We start from the raw sequence: 24,532 nt of genomic DNA on the forward strand, positions 1-24,532 counted from the left end.
AGAAGATAATTTAGAAAGGAGCAGCAGAATTCATCTGAACCTACAGTATCATTAGGTGGGGGTTTGGTAAGTTTGTTTACTGTGTTGAATCGTGCTTTTGGCCTATTATTGGCTTTATTAATCATGGCAGAGACAAAACTAGAGCATACTAGGTGTAAGGCAGATTTTTAACTTTTGAGACGTTCAAGGCTTCGTGATGAACAGTGAGGCCGATTATTGCATCCAGCTGCCGCTGATCACAGCGTGAGTATAAGTAGGCAGCAGGTGCAGCGCATATTCAGGTTTTTGATGAGGAGCTGAGCCAGTGACCTGGCCGCTCAGTGGTGGTACAGCAGCCATGATGTCTCCGTTCCCTCCTTCAGGGAACGAGGGTTACATACGTAACCGAGAAGTTCCCTATCAGTCGGTCACTCCGACTCACGTCGGGTGACTGACGAATTGGGATACCTACCAAAGGGCCACGGATACTGCCCCATCCAATGTCCTGTGGAAGCCTCCTGCGCCCATACTTTTTGGCGCAGGTCAGGGCTTACCACAAGAAGACCAGTTACTGTTGCTATGACACTACCCTCTCAGTAAGACTGGATAAAACTGGGAAACTTACCCATTCACTTGGAACAGGAACGCTGCGGAAGCCCACCCTTCCCGAAAGAAGGTTCAGAAGCACTTACACATATGAACAACCGTTTAGGTGCATATGGAAGATTAGAGGTGATTGTAGTCTCTTGGATAATGGCAGAATGCCTGCCGGGGAAAAACGGACTCTGAGGCTATACCGTGGACTTTACACATATGAGATGCATTTAGGTCTCTATATATGGACCCCAGCCCTCTACCGGTTCTCACGGATTCATAGAGTGAGGGCCTGGCGCCAGACGGTCCGCCACATCTGGCTGCCGAGGGGACGGAGGAGCTCAACAGAGTCTACAGTACGGACTCTCTGGAGCAGTTTTAGCAAGCCGACCCGAAACCGCAGCCGTGGCGTGGCTGGTGCAAACACAAGCATAGACTGGAGCGGCCGCGATCAGCTCCGGTAGCCGCGTCGGAGCGGCGCTACGCTGTAAATCAGGGGTTATATGCAGTAGCCCCTCACTGCAGAACAAAGATCCAGGGGGTGGGGTTGGATCCACATCTAGGGGGTGGAGATTGGTAGGTTTAGGGGTGGAGATGGGTGGGTTTAGGGATCAGGGGGTGGAGACGAGTAGGTTCAGTTATATGTAAAGTGGGAGGAGTTGGATCTAGATCCAACCACACCCCCTGGATCTTGTGTTCTGCAGTGAGGACCGTCTCATTATATGCACTGCAGGCTACAGCAACATCTATTGATTTTACTGATATTACATCAAATTTGCTATTTTGGACCAACTGCCTCACGGGCTGGATGAAAATGGCGGGCCGCCACAGGAATGATAGCGGGCCACAGATGGCCCACGGGCCGTAGTTTGGACACCCCTGTTATACTGTATTCTGCCTTGGTTTCTCTGGGGCTTTTCTTCATGATACTTAAACACATGATAAAGGAGGTCATTAATGTCCCAAAATAATTTTTGACCAAAACGAAGTTATGGTGTTTTGTCTTTGCATGGCAGCACTGCTATAGACGGGCGTGGTTTCAGCTCAGCTTCACACACATCACGCCTTTTTGCCCATATTCGATTATCCGGGAGTGACGTACGGTGACGCGTTGACAAGATGGAGGCGGTCGGCTCCGCCCACTTTAGGCTTCAGAAATGCTCTTCAGAAACCTACGAGTCACGGACACTACGTCCATTTTTTTTACAGTCTATGGTTCTGAACCGCGCCCGGTTGGAAGAGGTGGGCCGGAGCTCAGGCTTGGTTCAAGGCAACCGTGCCTAGTGTGTGTACACCCTAAGGGTTCCACTTCGCTTTTAGACACACACTTACAAACTTCCCTTAGCATTTCTCCTCGGGGGAATCACCGCTGTCATTTTGAAGTGTGTTCTACTTCGTGAAGTGTACAAGTTTATGTGGACAAACCCTCAACCCCTCGATTTTGACAGAGGGAGCGAGTCTACCTCATATGTACACTTCAGGCAGCTCCATATACCACAATGCAACACGACTGTGACATCACAGCAGACAGGGTTTAATTTACCACCACCCAAATCAACTCTATGATATATGAATATTTAAAACAGCCCAGGCAAACCTAAATTCATACAGAATGCTGTATTAAACAAATTCATAAGAGAAAACAATCCAAATAATCAACTTTATAGTGGATTCAAAAGTGATAAGGGCTTAGGCTGTTCCATTTCAGCCCATTGCAAAGGTTTTGCCAGTCTTGGGCACTCATGCAATGTAATCAATGACATACATCAGAGTCAATGAGACGGAGGGAAGTTAGTGAGTAAAGGGCATAAAAAAGTAAGTGGATATTGAATCCACAACCATTATTGAAAATGTTTAGCCAGAGGAGAACCAGCTCCCCCGGTGTAGCCTGGGCTCCCCTGAGATTTTTTTCCTTGCTGATATTGTATCTGGTTTGCTCACTGGGGGATTAAATCATTGTGTGTTGACTTTCTGTGTTCATACACTCTTGCTTAGAACAATTTCAAGCAATATTTAAATTTATTGTCACTGAACAATCAGTTGTTGTTACATGCTGAAATGCCATATATGTCTTGTATCCTGTGGTGACACTGTTGTGCTGGTTCACGCGCAGTTCGCACTGACGCCTGTTAATAAAGTCGCAGATTGATTCAGCTCATGCTTGTTTATTGCATCGAACACAAACATGGTGTCAGAAGTAGGCACTAAATTCTGAACATGGCCATGAACAGCATTTCCGCACTCAAGGGCATGTGGATGTCCGGGGATATATAAAAAAATTGGGATAATTTCAGAGCGGAATTCAAAGACTATGAACTAGCTACATGGTTAATTGTGAAGCCCAAAGAGGTGAGAGTGGCAGCACTGCAGTGCTTAATGGGCAACGAATGTCGACATATCTACAGTCACAATATTGTGTTGAGCGAGGAACAAACGAAAGATTCGAAAGCCATACTCAATGCCCTAGGAGACCTCTTCAAGCCTGCGAAAAATGTGATCTATGAAAGGTATATGTTCGGGTGTAGCAAGCAAGAAGTGCACGAGTCTGTTGACAGTTTTCTCTCAAGGCTGCGGGAATGAGCATCAATCTGCGAATACAGGGAACTCAAAGATGAAATGATTCATGCTAGACTTGTCCTGGGCATTGCTAATGAGAACACCAGGTGGCGCCTATTGGGTGAACTTGAGCTGACATCGTCACAGACTGTGGAAATATGCCGATTGGCAGAAGCGACGGAACAACATGTAAAAGCAATCGACAACACAATCAGTGATAACGTCGCACAAGCACAGAGACTGAAACGCAAGGATGGCGAAATGAACAATGAGCAAACACTTAGGACTGTGTGTTGCAAGTATTGAGGGAGCGGTCACAAAAAAGGCAGAGAGCAGTGTCCCGCATATGGAAAGACATGTCTATCATGTGGTGAATTGAATTATTTCGCCAAAGTGTGTAGAGCCCGACAGAGAGCCGACAGGGCAGTTACTGTACTGATGGATGATTGTCAGGATGAGCAAGGACGCTACAGTGAGGGTCGGCTTTTCACTGCTGAAGAATGCATTGACCCCATTAAGTCCCAAGGTCCAAGATGGTTCATTAACCTGACACTTAATAAAAAAGCAGGCCTGTCAGATAGACATGGGAGTGACATGTAATGTTATGAGCCGCATAATCAAAGAGAAACTGGATCATGAAAGCCCCCTGCTGCCGAGTACAACAAGAATGAAATTGTATTCTGGTGCCACAATGCCCTTTCCTGGGGAGATTTCACACAGAATGCATTGTAAAGGACACCAAACACAAATTAGTCTTCAGAGTGGTAGAAGCAGTGGAACGAAATGTCGTGTCTCGCAGGACCACGGTGCTACATAAATACAGACATTACAACAATGAAGTGAAAAAAAACACTATAAACCTATACACTACTAACAGATTTAACTATAAGTATACTATATATAAGTATTTACCCTATACAAACTAAAAAGGATAAAAAATACAACTATACGAATGCTTCACATAAATATTACCCTATACAAACTAAAAAATAGAAGATAAAAAATACAAACTATACGAATGCTTCACAAATACTGTACATGTGCAAAGAGAGACATTTGAGTCAGCAGCTGGTTGGGGAACAGTGCAACTTTTGTGAGATTGTGCACACGCAGCAGTGTGTGTAAGTGTCCATAGTGCACATAGTGTAAAGTGTAAGTGTCCATAGTGCACATAGTGTAGAGTGTGAGTGTCCATAGTGCACATAGTGTAGAGTGTGAGTGTCCATAGTGTAAAGTGTCCATAGTGCACATAGAGGAGAGTGTCCATAGTGTAAAGAAAAATAAGAATAAAATAAATAAAAAAAAATAATTAAAGTTCCATACAGTTTTTCTTTGGTGTGGTAAGGTTTGGGGTGGGGGGTGGTCCATGTTCAGGAGGTAGAGGTTTGCATGGGGTTTCAGAGGGCGGCGGGGTGGTTTGAGTTCAGGGCTCTCACAGCCTGGGGGAAAAAGCTGTTGAGCAGTCTGGCGGAGCGGGCTCTGATGCTCCGGTACCGTCTTCCTGATGGTAGGAGCTGGAAGAGACTGTGGGAGGGATGGGTGGAGTCCTTCACGATGCTGTTGGTTTTGCTGGAGCATCGTGTAAGGAAGATGTCCAGGATGGAGGGGAGAGGGGCACCGATGATCTTTGCAGCTGTGTTCACTGTCCGCTGGAGGGTCTTGCGGTCAGCAGCACTGCAGTTCCCGTACCAGACAGTGATGCAGCTGGTCAGCACACTCTCAATGGTGCCTCTGTAGAATGTGGTGAGGATGGGTGGAGGGAGACTTGCTCTTTTCAGCCGGCGGAGAAAGTGTAGGCGCTGTTGTGCCTTTTTGGAGAGTGACATGGTGTTGGTGGTCCAGGTGAGATCCTCTGTGATGTGCACCCCCAGGAATTTAGTGCTGCTGACTCTCTCCACAGTCGAGCTGTCGATGGTCAGTGGGGGGTGGTCAACGGAGTTTCTCCTGAAGTCCATCACAACCTCCTTTGTCTTCTCCACATTGAGGGACAGATTGTTTGTGCCACACCATTCAGCCAGCTGTGCCTCTTCCTCTCTGTAGTGCGTTCCATCGTTGTTGCTGATGAGACCTACCACTGTTGTGTCATCAGCAAACTTGATGATGTGGTTGGAGCTGAACTTGGCAGTGCAGTCGTGGGTCAGCAGTGTGAAGAGCAGCGGGCTGAGCACACAGCCTTGTGGAGCACCTGTGCTCAGTGTTGTAGTGCTCGAGGTGTTGTTGCCGACACGGACTGACTGAGGTCTTCCAGTTAGAAAGTCCAGGATCCAGTTACAGAGGGAATTGTTAAGGCCTAGCAGGTTTAGCTTATTTATGAGCTGTTGTGGGATTATTGTGTTGAATGCCGAGCTGAAGTCAATGAACAGCATTCTAACATAGGAGTCTTTATTTTCTAGGTGGGTAAGAGCCAGGTGGAGGGTGGAGGAAATTGCATCGTCCGTAGAGCGGTTTGGACGGTATGCAAACTGGAGCGGGTCGAGTGTGTTGGGGAGGTTTAGCTTATTTATGAGCTGTTGTGGGATTATTGTGTTGAATGCCGAGCTGAAGTCAATGAACAGCATTCTAACATAGGAGTCTTTATTTTCTAGGTGGGTAAGAGCCAGGTGGAGGGTGGAGGAAATTGCATCGTCCGTAGAGCGGTTTGGACGGTATGCAAACTGGAGCGGGTCGAGTGTGTTGGGGAGGCTGGTTTTGATGTTATGCATGACTAGCCTCTCAAAGCACTTCATCATGATTGGAGTCAGTGCTATGGGACGGTAGTCATTGAGACAGGACACAGGTGATTTCCTTGGTACCGGTATGATTGTTGTGGATTTGAAACACGTGGGGACGACTGCCTGGCTCAGCGAGGTGTTGAAGATATCTGTTAGGACATCTGTCAGCTGTGCAGCACAGTCTCTCAGAACACGGCCATGTATGTTGTCAGGACCCGCAGCCTTGCGTGGGTTAATCCTAGATAGGGTCTTCCTTACGTCGGCTGGAGACAGACAGAGCGCCCGGTCGTTGGGAGGTGTGGGCAGTTTTTGTGCAGGTGTGTCATTCTGCATTTCAAACCGTGAATAAAAGTGGTTGAGTGCATCGGGGAGGGATGTGTCCTCATCACAGGCCTGTGGCGGGGGCTTGTAGTCTGTGATGGTCTGAATGGCTTGCCACAGGCTCCGTGTGTCTCTGCTGTCTGTGAAGTGGTTGTTGATTTTTTTGGGCATATGACCGTTTTGCTTTTTTGATGCCACAGGACAGATTGGCTCTTGCTGTTTTGAGGGCTGCTTTATCTCCTGATCTGAATGCTTCATCTCTGGTCTTTAGCAGCCCACGAACCTCTGCTTTCATCCATGGCTTCTGGTTTGCACGTGTGGTGATGGTCTTGGTGACTGTCACATCATCAGTGCACTTTTTGATGTAAGCAGTCACAGTTTCAGTGTACTCATTCAGGTCTGTGTGGTTGTTGTAGGTGGCTGCCTCTTTAAACATATTCCAGTCTGTGTCCTGGAAGCAGTCCTGCAGTGCTGAGATGGCATTGTCTGGCCATACTGTGATCTGCTTTTCAACTGGTTTGGTGAGTTTGAGAAGTGGTCTATATGCTGGGATTAGCATAACAGTGATGTGGTCGGAGTACCCGAGGTGGGGGCGGGGTTCAGCCTTGTAAGCGTTCTTTACTGTTGTGTAAACAAAGTCCAGTGTGTTGTTTTCCCTTGTTGCAAAGTTCACATGTTGGTAGAACTTTGGCAAAACTGTCTTTAAGTTTGCGTGGTTGAAGTCACCGGCTATGATGAAAAAGGCGTCGGGGTTTTTTTGTTTGTTGTTCACTGATGGCGCTATACAGTTCACGAAGCGTGTCCTTAGCGTTTGCACACGGGGGGATGTAAACCGCAACGATAACAATGGCCGTGAACTCCCACGGCAGATAGAACGGTCGACACTTCACAACCATAAACTCCACCAGCGATGAACAGTGTTTTGATAGTATCGCAGCATTGTTACACCAGTCTTTGTTGATATAAACACACAAGCCACCTCCGCGTGTCTTACCAGACAGTGATGAATCTCTGTCCGCTCGGAAGTGGGATAGCCCGTGCAGTTGAATGGCGGAGTCCGGGATGTTGTCGTTTAGCCATGTTTCGGTGAAAACAAACACGCAACAGTCCCTTGCCTCATGCTGTGTAGATCGACCGAGTTGAATTAAGTCCAGTTTGTTTTCCAGAGAGCGGACGTTTGAGAGCATGAGTGTTGGAAGAGCCGGTCTTGAGGGGTTAGCTCTTAGCCTAGCTCGTATACCTCCGCGCTTACCGCGCTTCCGTCCTCTCTCACACCGCTTGCGACGCTGCCTTGTGCGGGTAGCGTCAGTAGGCGAGGCCGCGGTCTCGAGGTCCGGCTCCAGCAGTAAACAAAGGCCTCGTAGCTTCTCAGTAGCCGCCGGCGAGAGTTGGTGTACGTAAGCGTTGCTGATATCCAAAAGACTTTGGCGATCATAGATGAATTCTGGGGTGATTTCCTTAAGAGTTAGCGGTAAACTGACACTATTTGGAGACGAACAGACAACATTAAACGACATAAAAGCACCGTCTTTGGGACCCGGAGCAGCCGCTGCGATCGATCGCGCCGCCATCTTCCTTCCAAGATGTATATGTTTCGGGTGACACATATCAGCTGATAGGACTCATGAAATTTTACCATCCCGGAGGAGCTTCACAAACTTGTTGCATGCCATGCCTCTCACAAAGCAACAGCTAATTTTCAGTTTTAAGGACGTGTTTAATGACCCAGTCGAGGATAGATTAAATTTATGCTCGACGGCAGCGTGTAGCCAGTGCAGTGCGGACCACGGAACGTACCGGTGGTCTTGAAAGCCAGATTAAAAGAACAGCTCGATAAGTACATCAGAGATGGACACATCACATCTGTAACTGAACCTACCCCATGGATCAGCAACATGGTAGTCATAGCCAAGCCAGACAAAGTAAGGACACCTGAATCGAGTGTCACAAAGATCGCATTACCACATGTCAACACTCGAGGACATTCTGTATAAACTAACCAAAGCACGTCTGTTCACGCTGGTGTCAGTCCTCTGTCGTGTGTGTCATGTGTTCCCGCCTCATGTTTCCTTATTTGGTTTGTTTCCTGTCCTTGTTAAATGTTATCATTAGTTAATTCTTGTCCAGCCGTGTTCGTCTCATTATCTATGATTTACCTGTTTATTTATAGTCCTGTCTGTTCAATTTGACTTGGTCTGGTCTACTCGTTAACCCCGGTGTGTGATGTCCGTGTCTGCCTTGTCCTGCCATGTCCTGTCCTGATGTCTGAAGTAAAGGTTATTGTTTGAGTTACACCCTAGTCTGCGTGTTCCTGGTTCCTCCCTCATGTGTGCACCGTGACAGCTGGTGGATGTTCGTGCCTTTTTACACTGTAGACTGGACAATGAGAGCAGTTTAATGACACCGTTCTAGAAGCCATGGGGGCGGATGAGATGGTGTAAACTGCCTTTTGGCGTTTCAGTGGCACCTGAGATCTATCAACGCAAGCAACATGAGCTGATGGGACTCTGAGGCATAGAGCCCATCGCAGATTACATACTGGTGGTTGGCTGCGGTGACTCGGACGCAGAAGCAGAGTTAGATCACGACAAAAATCTCTGCGCACTAATGGAATGCTGCAGAGCCGTGAAACTCCGACTGAGCGAGAAAAAGTTGCAATTCAAACTGAAAGCGGTACACTATCATAGGCACATATTATCAGCGGAAGGCTTACGGATCAACCCAGAAAAAACGAAAGCTGTTCTGGCAATGCTGATACCACAGGATGTGAAGGCTGTTCAACGATTCATCGGATTTGTGACATATCTGGCCAAATTTCTCCCACGGCTCTCAGAGGTGTGTGAGCCACTTCGCAGGCTGCTGGCACTGGCTTCCCAAACATGATGAGGCATGATGAAATACAATGCTTATTACGGACACACCCATTGTGAAGTACTACGACACTGATAAGCCAGTGACAATACAAAGCGACGCCAGCAAGAACAGTTTGGGCTGCTGACTACTTCAGCAGGGACAACCTGTGGCATTTGCCTCTCGGGCACTCACTCGTACTGAACAAAACTATGCCTAAATCGAGAAAGAATGCTTGAGCATAGTATTCGCATGTCCGAGGTTTCATCACTATCTGTACGGCAGGGAGACAATTACAGCTGAAACCGACCATAAGCCCCTCGTGACGATTTTTAAGAAATCACTCCAGAGTGCTCCCAAACGTCTCCAAAGCATGATGTTGCAGCTGTAAAACTACAACCTGAATGTCGTGTACAAGCCTGGCCCTGAGATGTAAATAAGTGATACGCTGAGCAGAGCAGCGCTTAGCAAGCAGGTGTCCAATGAGCCTGGACTACTACAACATGCTGTGAGCACCGTGGACAGCTCCGAGGCTCATAGATCATGTCTCGTAGACTAAGAACGGGACTTCTCATGGCAAACAGTTTGCTTTTTCCCAAGGTGGTAGATGAAAATGGCGCATGACGAAATTCGATTACGACGCGAGAGCCAAAGACCTTAAAGGGGACCTATTATGCAAAAATCACTTTCATAAGGTGTTTGAACATAGTTGTATGGCTGCAGTGTGAGAAAACAACCAGCCTATAATGTTAAAAATCCACCATCTCACTTTTTAATAAAACCAATAAATCATGAACAATCTCTCCAAACGAGCTGTTTCAGATTCTCCCTCTGTTCACGTCACAGAGGGAAAAAAGTCCCGCCCATTTGTGACGCTCTCTGCCCTATTAGCATAAACACAGCCCTGAGTGAGAAGCTGCGGTCCGCCATTACTGGAGATATATACAATGTAAGCGCCAAAGGGCTTTACAAGTGTTGTGTTTGGGATGCACTAATAAACATAGGAGTCATCATTAAGCCTTTTCACACATACAGACCTTTCCGGAAAATTACCGGCAAATTGCCGTAAAGAGATCATGTGTGAACAGGACCTTTTAAAAAATACCGGTAAATTCGTTCCGGCAATTGACCGGTATGAGAAGTTGTAACATTACCAGTAAATTGCTGGAATTCTGCTGTGTGTGAACGCAGAAGGAAAATTATCGGTATGAGCACGTACGAGTTCAGAGCGCGCTGACGTAAGACTCTACTCCGGGCCAATCATAACCTTCTGACACAGATGACGCATTCACTCCACACTTCCTCATGTATCCGGCCATGTCCGTCACACAGACCTCTGCATTTGTGTAACATAACTGTTTTTAGATTTTTTTTAACTGTTCACATTTACTTAAGAAAAAACCTGGATACTCGCCAGGACGGCCATTTTTGTGTAATTTTGTGTGTATTTGGCCACTTAAGTACAACAAATAAACTACGTAAAATAACTCAATATGATACACGCTAGGCGGCTTTGGATGTGACTGTGAGCGCTCAGCCTTGAAACAGCTTCTGGAGAGCGCGAGTACCGATTGGCTTAAAAAGACGTGCAAATTATACATTTTTGTGACGATGCAACAATGACCCGACTAAGCAAGTTACAATTTTGTCAACTGTCCCGAAATGCGAGCGAAAGTCTTAGATCGGTGTGCAGCAGCTCGTTGCAGACGAGATGCGCTGATGTGAAGCCGCTTTGATAGAGTGAAAGAGAGAAGACGTGCTCCAGCTGAATCACTTACGCTGTTTTCAAATGACTGATTTAATCTGCTAGTTTGTGTGGATTTATTTACTCATATAACCTACTTGCTATCTTGAATAAATGTTTGCAGGAATTTCCCTCATTATAAACTTGAAAGCTGTGGGGATGAGTAAAATTATGTAATATACACACAATCCCCCACGAAATTCTGGACACGATTAATTATAACTAAAATTAGAAATAAAATTTCATTATGTTTTAGTATTTTTTTCCCCCCAGGCCTGGAAATTGCTGTTTTCAAAATTTAATAAAAGCGACTGTTGCACGCTGTTAATCACTTAAGCTGGCCACCAATGTGATCGGCTGAATGCTCCGTTACCTCTCCCTCCTCTAATCACATGCCAGATCCATCACCCCGCTTTGTTCCGGGACCTCAAAATTGTCTAATTAAGCACTGGTTTGTAGTCGTCTATTACGATGTCTCTGGGACAAAAGCAGCTGCATGAATGCAAAAGTTAAATTAAGAATTAAACCAACAAAAAGACTGACCGCATATACCCCCCCATGTTTACAAATACAAGCGCAGCCATTGGAGGTTAATGATGCCACAGAATTTACCCAGTATTTTGAATGGATGTGTGAATGGTGCTTTTCCGGAAAAAAGATGGAATGTTGTTGCCTGTGTGAACAGCACATTTTTGAATTTACTGGTAAAGTCGTTCTGGTAATTTTACGGCAATTTACTGGTATTACTGTGTAAAAGGGGCTATAATCTCCCCTCATCTGAGCCAAGGACACTGTGGTTAAATTTCATTTTCGAAGGAAATATCCCGGAAAAAATGGTATCGTCCCATAAATGTTTAGGAATCAATACCAACGCTTCGGATGCAAACGTCAGCTCCAGACAAAGTAAGTATCATGAGTTTGTATTCCAAATTGCCCTCCTGAAAGAGCTTCTTGTCACTCTGTAAGGCTAATTGCTAAAGATATCATTGTCTCCTGTTTTCACTGATGCTGTCTTCAAGTGCTATCAGAATGATCATGAATAGGAATGTGGTGGTTAAAAGTTGCACAAGAAAGCAATGTGAGTCGATCGCTTGAAGTTGTCGAGCTCATAATCAGAAGTGGGACTTATAAAATTGGGATTGGTAATTGGGAGTATCTTCCCAGGTAGAAAAGGGAAAAAGAGCTAAGAAAGAGATCTGCTGAGATCTGAGGATCCTTGGTTGAAAGGAAAGTCAAGGCCACAAGACCTGGCACAAAAACTTAAGGGTCCAGAAGAGTTCTAGCTCACATCCTCCTCATCCTCTTAGGATCTAACAGAACCGCAGACTGCAGGGGCATCACTGATGTGAGAGCTTTTTCTGCTATAGAGGTCAAACCTCTGGGGTGTCAAATAGCCAATGGAGTCCTGAATTTTTGGAGGGAAAGTTTTACAACTCTTTGTCTCTGAACATGGTAATTTGCATAGGTAATTCGCCTGGGTTAATGCACAAACTACTAAAGATTCTTAGGACACTAATATGTTGCATAGGTATCAACATGTAATGTTCACTCTCAATTAGATCATCCGAAGACAAATTGATAGAGACTAAACATGGTACAGCTAAAGTGATATTAACTAGTGATCTATCGTAAAGCATGCATAAAACAGTATACAATACACAAAAACATATACAAGAACAGTAATAATATACACAATGACCTTCAGATATGCGTGTTCATTCAAAGAAAGGTTTTTCTTTGAATTTATTAGAGAAGAGTCCTTTTTATGGCATAATGTCTTTTTGCTAAGGGGAAATGAAGTGAGTTGCTCTTCCCGCATTCCTTTGAGCAATAAAACAAGTGTTATCAGATGGGTTGCCATGGAACCAGAGGCCTGTTCTGCCTTTCTTAGGTGCATTTCGGGGGAAGGGTCCACAGACCCTCATAGTTGGCCTTTTGGTTAGGTGAGGGGGCAAGGGATTATTTGTTAAATATAACAAATAGTTGTGTGTCTGGTTGGTCCAAATGCTACAGTAGAAAAAATAGTAAAAACAATTATTAATTCTAAAGAAATGTAAAGAAATGTTAACATATAAAGTGAACTGATACACATTCATGCATTTATGCAATTAATGTCTAATAAAGGTAGGATTAAATCACTTAAAGTACAGTACATAATTTGGGTACACATATGAGATAAACAAAAATAACTTGTTAATCGCAGTGAAAATTAATGAAAAACTCACTATTTGTATATCAGCTATTAATGTAACAATGTACAGACTACAATTTATAAACTACAAATTAACTATAAACTATAAATGTAATTATTCATAAGTACACATACAGTCTTTCATTAGTTCAACATAGCCTCTGAAGCCTTTGCTCTTTTGCTCTCACTTAAAATATTACAGTATTACGGTCAGAAATTGTATTTTTCATAAAGAAAATTTTGGCCTCTTTTCAGGACTAAATACCACCATCATGACATTTATTTACATTTATTCATTGAGCAGACCTCCCAAAGGGACATCACAAGCCATGAGGTGTCATTATTTCACAGTTACAGTATATGACTTTATATGATATTTATTTGGGGAAAAACAGACTTGTACATTAGATGCTGCTTTTTAACGAGAATACTGCCAACATATTTTAAAGGATAGTTTTTAAAGGGATGGTATTAACATTTTGTCATTTATCTCATTGCAATTGAGAGAAAAAAGTTGACAAAAAGAGAGAGATTTATAAACATTATTTGACATAATTTTGAAAAGGTCTGTCTTTTTGTTTTTTGTTTTTGTTTGCCGAGGAACAACTAATTTGGTAAAGATTTTAATAGCCATACAAAGCCCATTGTAAAAAATAAAAAATAAAATGCATAGCATACGAAGAATGGATTTCTCTCTCCCCTTCCTTCTCTCTCTCTCTCTCTCTCTCTCTCTCTGTCTGTGTGTGTGGGGGTCCATCCATGAGACACTCCTGAGACCCTTCAGAGCAGTAAATCGCCAGTCAGCGTCCAGTTCAGTCGAAGTGAACATCAGATCTGTGGAGATAAATTCCTGCCGGGAAATTACTGCGAGCCGGAAGGGTAAGTTCCCAGTTCGTGCTTATGATTACAATCTAATCACATTTAGAGCTAAATTAATGTCACTGAAGAGAATCACTAAATCAGTTATGGAAAAGTGACTAATATTTGCTCTCGTGACTGATGGACAGAGAGCGCGCACTTTCATAGAATGAATCGACTTTACGCACAGATGGCACGCATTCCACAGGTGTCGACTGAAGCACGGCTGAAGAACATGCATCGCTTTCCTTTCGCTGAGCTTCATCCAATAAAAGAAGACATTGAGGTTAGTCAGTAAATGGCGAGAGATTTTACGCACAAATCTTCTGAAAACGATTAACGCGTGCAAGTTTGAAGCGTGGCGCATCGGTGAGATGAAGTGCATCACTAGCTTGGGTTTTCTCTACATTATGATCCACTCTAATGCGTCGAGAAATCGTTACAAATTTGTTTGGAGAATGCACATAACCCGAGTGCAACGATGTAAACCTTAAAGCTCTCAGGTTTACAGAAATGCATAAATATTTGGTGCAAGTATATGTGTGGCTTCATGTTCAGTCTTTGTGTTTATACAAAAAAAAAAAAAAACCGGCTAAATCAGACCATAGTGCTTTAGTTTCATGTGCTTATACTGTGTGATGTAAGATAATGCTTCTTCAACAGTTTTTCCTAATGCAACTTCTTTAGATAGAACACAACCTGAGAGTAACAGCATGATCTAATCACATTTAGAGCTAAATTAATGTCACTGAAGAGAATCACTAAATCAGTTATGGAAAAGTGACTAATATTTGCTCTCGTGACTGATGGACAGAGAGCGCGCACTTTCATAGAATGAATCGACTTTACGCACAGCTGCTTATCATGAGGTGTTCAGGTTTAAGGCTTTTCCTCAAAAACACGAACAACAGTGAACATTAGTGCACTGATGTTAAATTCTTGTGTGAACATTAACTTGTAGCATAAGAGTCTTCAATTCAGATTAAAGTGAGCATTAATGACATTCTGTCATAATTTTGTCACTCAACAAACCTCTATGATTTATTTTTTTAATGTATTCTGCAGAACTTGCTGTTTTCCATGAAACAGCAGTAGACAGTGACCAGGGGCTATCAAGCTCCAAAAAGCAGCATAAATGTAATTCAAATATACCCAATATTTCAGGTCTTATCAAGTCATATCATACAGTATGTGTGGCACATCATTAATAATCTCTGCTGCTGTTTTTATCCTAGTATTCAAGCCAGTTTCCAGTTTGTGAATTCTGATGAATTTCTCCTTTTGTGTTCCATGGAAGAAACAAAGTTATAGGATTTGAAATGACAGGGAAACAATTATAAAATAGATTTGAATAAAATGCTATCTACCTAACAGGCAAGGCATCTACATGTACATCACATTATAATGTATTATGGTTGCACACTTTCTTTTCTCATCCAAATTTCACATATCACAAATCGAGTGACAAAAAAAAAAGATATTTGAATGTATAAAAATGGTGAGCCCTGACAACATAATACAGACAAGCAGAACTTCCAATGAGAGATCTAACCTGAGATGAGAGCCTATAGACAGACACAGACAAGGGTTTGTTAAGGTCTAGGGTTTTATTTATGGTGAAGCATGGATAGAAACCATCTCTCTTAGCAACCAGACAATGTGTGTCTCACATATTTTCTGAGCATCCATGGTCCCAGCGACTGCTTCTTAATGAACCTGCTTGTGTCTGTGCTGTCGTAAGAACATGACATTTCAATCATGTGGACTGAGCGAATCAGAAATATGATGTCTCCATTCATTCAGCGCAGTGAGTCACACATCAATAAGCGCACGATACTAACTCAAGCTGATGCATTCTCTCTGGTTTTGTTTTTCAGAAACTCCATTATGTGGATTTGAAAACCCAAAGTCACTATGTGCTTTCTCACAACTTTGACATCATGTGACACGTGCCCAATGGAGACGACTACGATACTCACCGCTACAAACGGGCAAAGAATTCTTCAAGAACACCCCAAACCCAACATCACGAGTCTTTCGAATGCGTCTGCTCCCTTCCACCATCACATGAACAATGCGGTGCTGGGGATTCTGCTCGGCACGCTCTCCCTCCTGACGGTCATCATGAACCTGCTGGTGCTTTTTGCCGTGAGAAAGGAACGGACTTTACACACGGTAGGGAACCTGTACATCGTCAGCCTCTCCATAGCGGACCTCATTGTGGGGGCGACGGTCATGCCCTTGAATCTGGCCTACCTTCTTGACGACAAGTGGAAACTGGGTCGCGTTATTTGCCAGTTCTGGCTGGTCATGGACTATGTGGCGAGCACAGCCTCCATTTTTAGCTTGTTTATCCTTTGCTTGGACAGGTACCGCTCTGTACGCCACCCCTTGCAGTACCTAAAGTATCGGACACGAGGAAGAGCAACGCTGTTGATTTGTAGCGCATGGCTGCTCTCCATGACCTGGATCGTTCCCATCTTGGGCTGGCGGATGTTTGCTAGAGTCGATAGAAAGCCAGAGCTGGAGAACCAATGTGACACAGACTTCCGCTTCGTCACCTGGTTCAAAGTCCTGACAGCCATCCTCAACTTCTACATTCCCTCCTTCCTCATGCTTCTGTTCTACTCGCAGATTTTCATCGCAGTCCGCAATCATTACAGAGAGTGGGAGAACTTTGCCGGTCCGATGGTGAAAACCGAAGCAGACAACACGTTGCATAACGGGATGCAGCTGCAGATGACCAAAGCCTCGGAGAGAGAGAGTCTGGCTTCCCAGGCGTTCTCTCAAAACGAGGGCCTGCTGGATCAGTACAGTTTGGAGCAGCCTTACAGCTCGAGGGACAATAACGAGGACGCTACCTCCGAGTCAAAGAGGAAGAGTTGTTACAAGGCGAAAGCAATGTTCAGTCTTTCGAAGCGCATGAGAAAGAACGTGCAAGACTGCAACGAGGCTTCATTTCAGAGTGACGGGGAAACCGTCGCAGAAGGCCCGCCGTTATCTCTCGCCTTCCTGCAGTCCGAGAACAACGCTCAGCCCAAAACGTTTGTGAATGCAAACGACTGTAACGTGTTAATGCCAAACTCTGTTGGCAACATGTGTGAGAGCGCACCGACTGTTGATATTCACAATTACGCCACGGTTCTGTGCAATCACAGCGCTCCGCCGTCCCCGCCGTCGCCCTGGGCTGAGAACAGCCCTCCGATGGACCCCACTAACACACTCCCGGCCAAACAAACCTGGCAGAAGCTCTGCGAACAGTCCAAGCAGAGCATCCACAGCATGCGCATCCGGAAGGAGCGGAAAGCCGCCAGGCAGCTTGGCTTCATCATTGGCGTCTTTATGGTGTGCTGGATTCCGTACTTCATCACCTACATGGTCATGGCCTTGTGTGAGACCTGTGTGCATCATGACCTTCATATGTTCACAATTTGGCTAGGGTACATCAACTCCACCCTGAATCCCTTCATATACCCACTGTGCAATGAGAACTTCAAAAGGGTGTTCAAAAAGATATTCCATATCGATAGATAAAGTTTATGAAAATCTGAAAATCTGTTGGCACGCCATTGGTGTTTTCTGAAGCGTTTCTTGTGACACTTTGTATACGTTGGTAATTTTGTGCATCTGCCATGCTTGTGTCAATTTTATTATTTATTGCTGAATGTAATCTGCATCAGATTATATGATAAACTCATTCAGAGCCTGCTAAAAAAAAACTATAGAAGCCCAATAGAAACCATAACAGAAATTCCAATGGTTTCCATTAAAATACCATTATAAGCCATTAGCTTTTCCAGTAAAACCATTACAAACTTCCTTTTTGTAGTGTGTTTTGGGCATTTTTCCAATAGGATTTAACATCCCACCAATAGAATCCATCACATACCAGTAGACACCATTACAGTTTCCATTAAAACCCATTCAGTTCCCATCATAACCATTAAATCCAGGAAATGTTGTATTGTGTTTTGGGCAGGGTTCTATTGTTTTTTTCAGCAGGGAGTGTTTTGAAATTGAGCACTTGTGTTGTTGCTTCAGCACTTAGATCTGATGTAATCATGGTGTAGTAGCAACTTACTTTTAAATTCAACAACACTAAAATAATAATTCTTGAAACTTTGCTATTGAGGGTGTACCGTCAGTACAGCTTTGGTTTGATGTGTTTAATGCCTTCTGGCATTGCTTATGTTTAAATAGCAGGTGTGGTGCATATTTATTTTACAGGTGGTTTAATCAAATATTAGTTTGGTCAAAACTATCCGCAGACAGCTGGAAAATCCCTCATGCAAACAGCTTCAATTGAACATCGAAATTCTGGGTGTATGATAATCAAGCATGTTCAGAATGGCCTTGAAGTTTTAAAAAAAAAGCAGTGGTGTATGCATACTATGCACAAATTGTGGATCTCCTGGATTATTTACAATGCATTGCATTTCATCTGATCTTTGTTTTTAACAATAAAAATGATGATTTGAATACAACTGATATAAACTGTAACATCTAATGCAACTTTCATAAAAACACATAATTACATCTTTAAAAGGTTTTAGACATAATGGCTGCGTCTGAAAGCTTAGGCAGCTGACTCGTTGCTTATCGGGCAATGACTTGCAGGCAGTGTTTGCTTTTGAAGGCACCTCACAAAAATTATTTTAGAGAGATTTCTGAGGCAGCATGAAGGTGGAATAATCTACAATATAATAAAGAAAGCTTTGGTGATAACTAAGCAAATATTTAACTTGCTAGAAATAACATCAAACATCAAAAGTGGAAAACACACAAAATGAGCACCAACCACAGATTTCATATGCCATCTTATATTATAGGATATTATAGGCAGTGAAGGATTCAGATGAAGGCATCTCAGTAGACAGAAAGTGCTACGATCATTGGATTCGTATGTGCCTTGTGGCCTACTTCTGTATGAAGGCAGCATTTTTCAGCTTTCGGACGCAGCCAGTAACTGGATGCCTCTGGTTGATGAACAATGTAACACTGAGGTCATGTGAAGATTAAATATGTTGTTTCATATCGCCTCTATGTCATATACATTACATGCATTAAACAACAGATGGCAGAATGCTTGTATCCATTCCACACATACTGTATTTTACATGCCTGTGCAACGATGAGGTGATGATGAAATGGATTACAAAGACTTCAAGTTATGGAAAAGCAATTATAATATTTATAATACTAATGCAGTGCAGTGCTTAGTCCCATTCAATTCTTTTTCTTCTAACAGTTTGCATTGTTAGCCCTCAATTAGTGCCTGTCACTTTCTATGAAACCATGTGATTGGTGGAACAAAAGTGTCTTTCTTGCTATAACCCGGCTCAATTAGATGGTTTTTTTTTTTTTTTAATAAACTGAGATTTATGTTTTGGAGAATGTCCTGTATTTTCAGCATTACCGATGCTGCATTCAGCGCTGTCTTTGCTTTGTGATGGACCTGTGGAAAGTCTACAGTATATGGGAAATGAGCTATTTAATGTAAATGTAATTCCTGTCAACTGAACCCAAATATGAGTTTGGTTAAAAGTGCACACTGACCGCAGAGAGCTGGAAGATGCCACACGCAAACAGCTTCAGCTGAACATTTGACTTTTGCATCTGTAAATGTATTTTTGATTTAAGGATGTTTAGATATTTGTATTGGAAAACAAAAATGTTGAGGAAGATTTTTTATTTATTTATTTGCAATTTTACGTGCCATAACTTGAATATAAGAATTTAAAAGTATGAGTTTCTGCTTTGATTTTAGAACATTTAAAATACCTCAAACAGCAGAAGGATGAATTAAGACTTTTTAGACCCACAGAAACCCTATCTAAATGCTTTAACCGTATTTGTTGAACACTGATACGTCATTTTAATTAAAACAGAAAAAAGTTAGTAAAAACTAAATGTTGAACGGTGTTGTACAATAATGCACATGCATTAAAAGCCAAAGGGGAAAATGTATCAAAGTTTAATACAGAAATATCAGATATTTTTTACTAAAGAATGAACATGCATTGAGTAAAATGTGTTATTTGATCTGTAAAGTTATCAAAATTGTCATTTTTAAGTGACAACTTTAGGTAGATGAACTTGTGTTTATGCATTATTAGTGCAATGCCTGTTGCTTTACAGATACATCACGTGCCTTTCTGGTATACTTGTGCAGATATCATAGTTACCAAGTTTGTTATCATGATCATGATGAAATATTTAGAGTTGAAAAATTAGACATAGCATGCTTTGCATGGTAACATGTTAAGTGTTTATCCCCCGGTTTCACAGACAAGGCTTAAGACTAGTCCTATAGACTAAAATGCAAGTCTGAGCTGTTTAAACTGAAATTAACTTGCACTGACTGATCTGAAAATATATCAGTGCCTTTGTTTTGTCTCAAGATACACACCAGTAATGTTTTTCTCTAAGGAATAAGCATGTTTATAAAAATTATTTAAATGTGTGAGCTATGGCCTAATCCTGGTTTAGTCTAAGCCCTGTCTGTGAAACCAGGTCTATAAGTTATGCATTCACTTTGACACACTTACAGTTTCATATTTTTATTGTTCATTTGTGATGCCACTTACAGTACCTGACTGACAGTCTTCCATTGCAAATGCATTACTGTAAGCACGATTTAAATGGATAGATTTGTGCGTATAGCCTATTTTGGGAGTTTTAAATCATAATCCCGGCTTGATAAAAGATCTGCGCATGCAGGACGTCCCAGGACAGGACAGGACTCTGGAAGCTGAAGGAATGCTGCTCATGTCGACTGACTCAGGAGCTCAATAACAGCTTTAGTAACGGTGTCATGCTGTATATCAGGCTGGATTTCCTGGCTACTTCTGCTTTGCTTGGAACCCAACACATGAACTTATTCATCTAATACAGTTACAATGAAAAGAAACCGCGTTTATAAGTTTTTGTCAGTATTTTCTTGTCTATTACCTTTCAAGATTTCTTTTTTTTATTCGTCACATACACAATTATACAGAGTATAACCAGCAGTGAAATGTAGGTCAGGTCCGCTCCAAGGACAGAGCAATTATATAGAATACAAAAAAACACAGAATGTGCATAAATATTAAGAAAAAGAAAAGTAGAATAAATAAATAAATAAAAGAATAAAAGATAAGATAAAAAATATAAATATAAATGTGCAGGTCAGTACGTTGTTGACTTAAATAGTAATATAACAGGAATGTGCAAAAAAGTTGTACAGGGTATTTATATAAAGCTTTAACCAGTTGTAGCACCAGCGAAAACGCCACCACGGCTTCCATTCTGTCGGTACTTGTTTTCTTATTAAATTAATTTTAATTTTAAAGTAATTTGTGAAGCGTTAGCTCTGCTCCGAAACCAAAATAAAGCGACTGCGCATGCGTGCGAGCTGCCCGTGGTCACATGACCTCACCCAGGAAGAGCTGTCTGGTGAGTGCTGTTTCTGTCAGATGTGTTTATTGTTGCTCTGACTCTCTGTTTGTCATATTTACAGGACTATAATCGGCACTAATCACATTTACAGTGTGGTGCCTTTTACTGCAGTGTGTTTAAAAAACGAGCACGCGATCACAGTGACAGAGACTAGTGCTTTTACCGAAGCAGTATTACTAAAGAGCGCACTTTTACTTTAATTACGTTGGCAAGACATAATTAGGTGTCTAGATGCTTTGTCAGCTTAGTACAATATCAATTTCCTATGAATTTTGACATCCAAGCTTGTTGAAGTCAGAAAAGGGAACTACTGCTTCAAATCTAACCAACTTCCACAAACCTAATGAACAAGAAATGCATGCGTTATTATAAGAAAATATTAACAGGCGATCAGCATTGAGGAATATATTCTTAGAGTACATTTACTTGTTTAATTCATTTTTATTTCATTAATTTTTTTATTTTATTTTGATTTATGAAAATATCTAGCTGTCAGTATACATTATAATCTTGTTTTGAAAAATTGAAACATTATTATTATTATTATAATTGCTATATTTTTTTTCAAGGCAAAATATTTGTATTTATAGCACCCTTATGACGTTAAAGGTTCAGTAAAAAATGGTTGAATTGTCTCCTATTGTCTGACCGGGCATGATTTGCTCTTATTTTCTGTGTCATAAGGATTCAAAAGCATCGGTCCTGATGGAAGCGGAGTCGATGGAGAGAGGCGCAGCCGCCCCGAAGCTGCAGTTTGCCCCGTTCTGCAGTGCCCTGGAGGCAGGATTCTGGCACCAGCTCACCCAGAAGAAGCTCAATGACTTCCGCCTAGACGAGAGTCCAAAGATCATCAAAGGCTACTACTATAACGGTGAGTGTGATGATGAAAGAGATGTTTGACAGCAGTGGCCTCTTAAGTGCTGATCCTGAAAATGAAAGTCACTTTATAGTTGATGATTAGAGACAAAATAAAGCACATTTGTGTTTTTTGTAATATCAGATGGTATATTCATAAATATATTGTGCTGTGGTTGAATTTGCATGTAGTAATTCAAGTTTTAAGATCTACTGTATGTCTTCATTCATTCTTCGATTAGACAGAAGTTAAGGCATTTTCCCCAAATGATCAATTTTCATATCTGTTTGGATATATACACACTGCCTATCAAAAGTTTGGGATCAGTAAGATTTGTAATTTTTTTTATTTTATTTTTTAAGAAGTTTTTTATGCTCACCGAGGCTGTATCTGTTTGATCAAAAATACAGAGAAAAAATGTAATTGTGTGAAATGTTATTGCAATTAAAAATAACAATTTTTTTTAAAAGTATATTTTAATATACTTTATAATATAATTTATTTCTGTGATCTGCAGCTGTATTTTGAGCATCATTACTCCAGTCTTCAGTGTCACATGATCTTCAGAAATCATAATAATATACTGATTTATTATCAGTGTTGGAAACTTAATATTTTTTGGAGCTGTTATACTTTTTCAGGATTCTTTGATAAATAAAAAAGTTAAAAACACTACTATTCAAAAGTTTGGGGCCAGTAATCCCCCCCCCCCCTGTCTTTAAAAAAAATTAAAAATAATAATAATACTTGTGTTCAGCAAGGATGTATTAAATGGATAAAAAATGATAGTAAAGACATATTGTTAGAAAATATTTTTATTTTGAATAAATGCTGTTCTTTTAAACTTTTGATTCATCAAAGAAGCAGTGAAAAGAGTAACACAGGTTCCAAAAATGTACAACGGTTACAACAGTTTCAATTAAAAAACATGAACATCTTACTGATCCAAAATGTTGAACGACAGTGTTTGTGTGTGTATATGTGTATATATATATATATATATACAGTATGTAGGCCTATATATTAGTCATTTAGCAGACACTTTTATCCAAAGAGACTTACAAATGATGAAAATAGAAACAATCAAAACCAACGAGAGCAATGATCTCCAAACACACACCAATGATAACAACACAACACAATAACACAAACACATGACAACAATTCATCACACCATTGTTTGGAACACTTCACTATAAAGTACAATAAGGTTCCATTTTTAAAGGATTAAATAATGTTACTTCATGTTAGTTTCAACATTTGCAAATTAAGTACAAAAGATTTATCTATTAATAATATTTAATGGATCTGAGCAGTTATAACAGTTTAATTTACTAACACTAACATGGATTAAAACAGACTGTAACAAATGTATTGTTTGTTAATGCATTTACTAATATTTAGTGATCGACTGATATTGATTTTTTATAACCGATACCGATACCAATTATTTGTATTGATAACCATTGCATTGTTTATGTGCCTGATAACCGATATGCAGAACCGATATTTATTTACTGTTATAAAGTAAATAAATGACTGCGTGAAGTAAGTCCATACTTCACTTTGGTTTTTCCTCCTTTCAGTCATCTTAACAAAACATGCTTTGAGAATTAGCAGTCTTTCATGCAGGGCTCTAGACTCATTCTTCCCACTAAACTCACTTTTGCACACGAGCACATAATTTGGTTGCAATTAGTTTTTTGTTTTTTGTTTTTGCTACAACATTTGATTAATCAATGCATGCTGATGAACTTTTATCATAGTTTATAGTTATATGGTAACGAAAGTGTTCAACATTCAACTCGTTCTTTTTCATCTGTATATTATTTGTGAACAGGAATTCCTTTTTTCGTGCGCTTTTTACTTTCAAATTTGCGATCTTGGTGTCATATTTTACAAGAAAAGATCATTGTCTGTTTTGCTTATATCTATACACCTTTAACTTTTTAAGACTAAAACAAAAGATGGATTCGTTGTTATTCTTAATTAAAAAGCACAACAACAATAAAACAGTACGTTGACAATGACAAACTAGCTTTTATAACATTTACTAACAAAAAGGAATAAGACGAGGCATGGCATAGGACACATCACATGCTGTACTATATACCTAGTATATTACAGAATGTTTAGCAAACTCTGAGGAAGCAAATAAATATTAATATATTTTTTTTAAATTAAGGAAAGCCTCCATAGCGTAACGTGAGGTAAACAGCAAAGATAACAAGCTTCTCAAAACGAAAACAAAAAGAAAAGTAAAACTAAACTGGCTGTAGCTGACAGGACTTGCATGTTTTTTCTACAAGAATACCCCCACGTTCACCTTCTCTGGTTTAAGAAGCGGTCTTTTACTTTAGTTTGAAAACAAATCCATCCGTTGCGCTCCATCCGCGACGCGCACCTTCACGCTCGTGCTGACGCGGCGAGTATAA

General features: G+C 41.4%; 2 protein-coding genes across 5 annotated transcripts in view; both read left to right on the forward strand.

Moving 5' to 3' along the window:
- Positions 1–15,718: 15,718 nt before the first annotated feature.
- Positions 15,719–17,338, forward strand: LOC306854868 (histamine H1 receptor-like; the record flags this gene model as incomplete). The annotated part of the gene is made up of 1 exon (XM_079393148.1): positions 15,719–17,338. One exon carries the CDS (start codon positions 15,719–15,721, stop codon positions 17,336–17,338), a length of 1,620 nt encoding a protein of 539 aa, XP_079249274.1.
- A 3,867-nt stretch (positions 17,339–21,205) lies between these two features.
- The window catches only part of LOC306854953 (ubiquitin-like modifier-activating enzyme ATG7), a 116,435-nt gene continuing 113,108 nt past the window's right edge, over positions 21,206–24,532 (forward strand). For 2 of the 4 annotated variants that reach the window (XM_079393271.1, XM_079393273.1), the window contains exon 1: positions 21,890–22,112. In XM_079393271.1, the coding sequence (XP_079249397.1) occupies positions 21,896–22,112 (217 nt within the window). In that variant the 5' untranslated portion in view covers positions 21,890–21,895. Of the gene's footprint in view, positions 21,239–21,889; positions 22,113–24,532 lie in introns of those variants that run through there. The other 2 variants (XM_079393272.1, XM_079393274.1) reach the window with 2 other exon arrangements.

This window comes from Barbus barbus (genome assembly GCF_936440315.1).
Source record: "Barbus barbus genome assembly, chromosome: 35".
In the NCBI taxonomy this organism is placed as follows: domain Eukaryota; kingdom Metazoa; phylum Chordata; class Actinopteri; order Cypriniformes; family Cyprinidae; genus Barbus; species Barbus barbus.